Here is a 2693-nt window from a genome sequence, read left to right on the forward strand (position 1 = left end):
GTCGCTATGAGTAGGAATCGATTGGAGAGCACACGACGAGCTTAGATGGGAACCTCGAGAGCCCAAAAAAGAAGAGACTGGGCCGGGGGCACGGTTCACAGGCTGAAGACCAGGAGGAACGGCAATAGAAACAACAGGAGTGCGAAGACTGGGTTTTTGGGAGGGTCTGCTGTAAGAAAAAGCCTGAGAACTGACCACCGTATTTAAAACATGTCACCGGCGTCCTGCTCCACGCTGCCCCTGACGTCGGTGGCATCACCCGGGGAACCCGGGGCTTGGTAACACCAACTGCCGGAGTTTCCATTCCGTCGGTCTGGATGGGGCTGTTGTTGTTGTTGTTATGTGCCGTGGAGTCAGCCCTGACTCATAGCGACCCCTCCTTGGGTTTCCGAGGCAGTATCACTACGGAAGTAGGATTGCCCAACCTTCCTTCCGAGGAGTGGCTGGTGGGTTTGAACCGCCAGCCGTCTGGTTAGCAGGCAAGTGTCTTAGCCACTATGCTACTGGATGGGGCTAAGAACTTGCATTTCCAAGTTGCCGGACGCGCTGAGGCTGCGCTTGGAGTCCCACTTTGGGAACCACTGCCCGGGCGAACCCATTTTCTGGAGGAGCCTGGTGCCCAGGGGACTCCCGGAGCCCACCGGCTCGGCCACCCGCTGCGCGTTGCAGGGCAGAGCCGGGCCGCGCGCGCCCCCATTGGCCGCAGGTAGGGCCGCGCCCCGCCCGACAGGTAATCCGCCCTGCAGGAGCTCGATTGGGCTGCGACCGCGGGATTCCCCGAGGATTGGCTCAGGTGGCGGCCCGTCGGCGCCCTCATTGGCCACAGGTGCCACCGCCCCCGCCCCGGGACCGCCGCGCCCCTCCGATTGGCCGCCGGCTCGGCCCCGGGTCGGCCATGTTCGGACCCCTCCTCCTATCCACCCTCCGCCCGGTCCCGCTGGCCCCTGACGCCAACACTCCGTGCACGCCGCCGACTGGCCGCGCGCTCCCGCCCGGCCGCGCCTCCGTCCCCGCCCCACGCCCAAGTTCTCGTAGAGTTGGCTGGGGCAGTGTCCGTCGGCTGCGCGTCCCTCCGTCCCCTTGCAGCGGACTCCCTTCCGCGTTCCACCGCAGGCCACACCTGACTCCGCTGCACCCCCCACCAGGTGCGCCCCCAGCCATGGCCCAAGCGCCCGCGCCGCCCGAGGCGCAGCCCTGACGGCCGCCAGGAGCGTCATGCCCAGCCGGACGGGCGGCAAGATGGACGGGAGCGGCGGCCGTGTCCGCCTGAAGGCGCACTACAGCGGGTGAGTGTGGGACCCGACGGCCGGCAGATCCTGAGCGCGAGCAAGGTAGCCGTCGGGGCGGCAGGGACTGCGGGAGGCTCCGCTGCGGGCCAGGGGCAGGGGACTGCGACTGCGGTGCTGGAGGATAGCGAGGCCCTTGGGGTCCAGGTGCGTCCTGGGAGGTCCTGACGCGCCAGCACCAAGAGGCAGCCCGGGGCGCGGCCCCGGGCGCCCTTGAACGTCACCCGCTGGAGCCTGGCGGGCAGGGCGGGGTCAGCCTGGCCCAGGCGCCCCAGGCGCCCCAAGCTCGGGATGGCCGGCACGACTCAAGAGTGCGGCTGGGCAAAGGCGGATCCCTGGTAGCCCGGTGATTGGACTTTCCTGGACTGGTACTGGTTGCAGGACCCCGCCGAGGGAGCGCGGGGGTGAGGGGGACTGGGTGTCGTTGGACGTCTGGCGGCCCGGCTCGTGCTGTTGACATTTCCACTGGAAATTTGGCCAGGGACATTTGTCCACCGCCTTTAAGGACTAAACTTTGCAAAGAATTGTGAACACTTCTGGCAAGTTAAAAAAGATTGTGATTTTCTAAACTTCTCTACAGTTTATCGGACCAAAGAGCTCAGTTTAAACAAACAAACAAACAAAAAAACAACATAATGCCGCAAGTGAAGGCAGATGCAGAGAACAAGGCCACGGGTGCGTGAACCGAGGGATCCTGGCGGGGCTCCGCGCGGTCTGTGGGGGTCCTTTCCTAGAGACCGACCTTTTCCGTTTGCGTTCACGCCGGGTGGCCTGGACTCGACCTGCCTCCCAATGAAATGGGGCACCTCACAGGGGTCAGTGGCCAAGCACAGGTCAAAGGGCAGCCCCTGGCGCCAGGCAGCCCCTGCTGGAGTAGAGGGACTTGTGACTAGGTCTGGTTCCGAGGTACAGCGAATGGATCCGCCCCATCGCCAGCGTAGTGCAGACAACTGGTGAAGGAGGGGCGGGCGCGTTGATCTCCACACCTCAGACCTGGAAGCTCCTGGAGGGGAGTAGAGCCAAGCAGAGGGCCAGCTTGCTCAGGCTGGTAAACATGATGGTCCGCCTTCAGTGGCTTGGGCTTGGCTCCTCACTGGCAGCAGGTTCAGGGCATGGGCGTCCAGGGTGAGGGGTGGCCTTTTCCCAAGGCTGAGCCCTCTCCTGGGCAGCGCCCTGAGGTCTGTGAATCTTCCACCCTGAGAAGTACCTTCAGACTCCTGACCTTAAGCACAGCCTCTCTTGGTCTAGAGTCAGGCCCCCACGGAATGTTGGTCTCTGGCTTGTTGTCCTTTTTTTAAAAAACTGAGCTCTTTGGTCCGATAAACTGTAGAGAAGTTTAGAAAATCCCAATCTTTAGTGGTCTCTATATCTTCTTTGGGACCTCTGGTAGTGTAGTGCCTAAGGCAC

At 63.1% G+C, this 2693-nt stretch overlaps 1 protein-coding gene across 1 annotated transcript in view; it reads left to right on the forward strand.

The window, feature by feature from the left end:
* The first annotated feature begins 1215 nt into the window (after positions 1-1215).
* Positions 1216-2693, forward strand: part of PRKCZ (protein kinase C zeta) — a 187643-nt gene continuing 186165 nt past the window's right edge. Inside the window, exon 1 of the mRNA XM_007945431.2 lies at positions 1216-1286. Within this exon, the coding sequence (XP_007943622.1) occupies positions 1216-1286 (71 nt within the window). The remainder of the gene's footprint in view (positions 1287-2693) is intronic.

The sequence above is a fragment of the Orycteropus afer genome, unplaced genomic scaffold (assembly GCF_000298275.1).
Source record: "Orycteropus afer afer isolate SDZICR_OR568_19922 unplaced genomic scaffold, OryAfe1.0 scaffold00136, whole genome shotgun sequence".
NCBI classification, from domain to species: Eukaryota; Metazoa; Chordata; class Mammalia; order Tubulidentata; family Orycteropodidae; genus Orycteropus; species Orycteropus afer.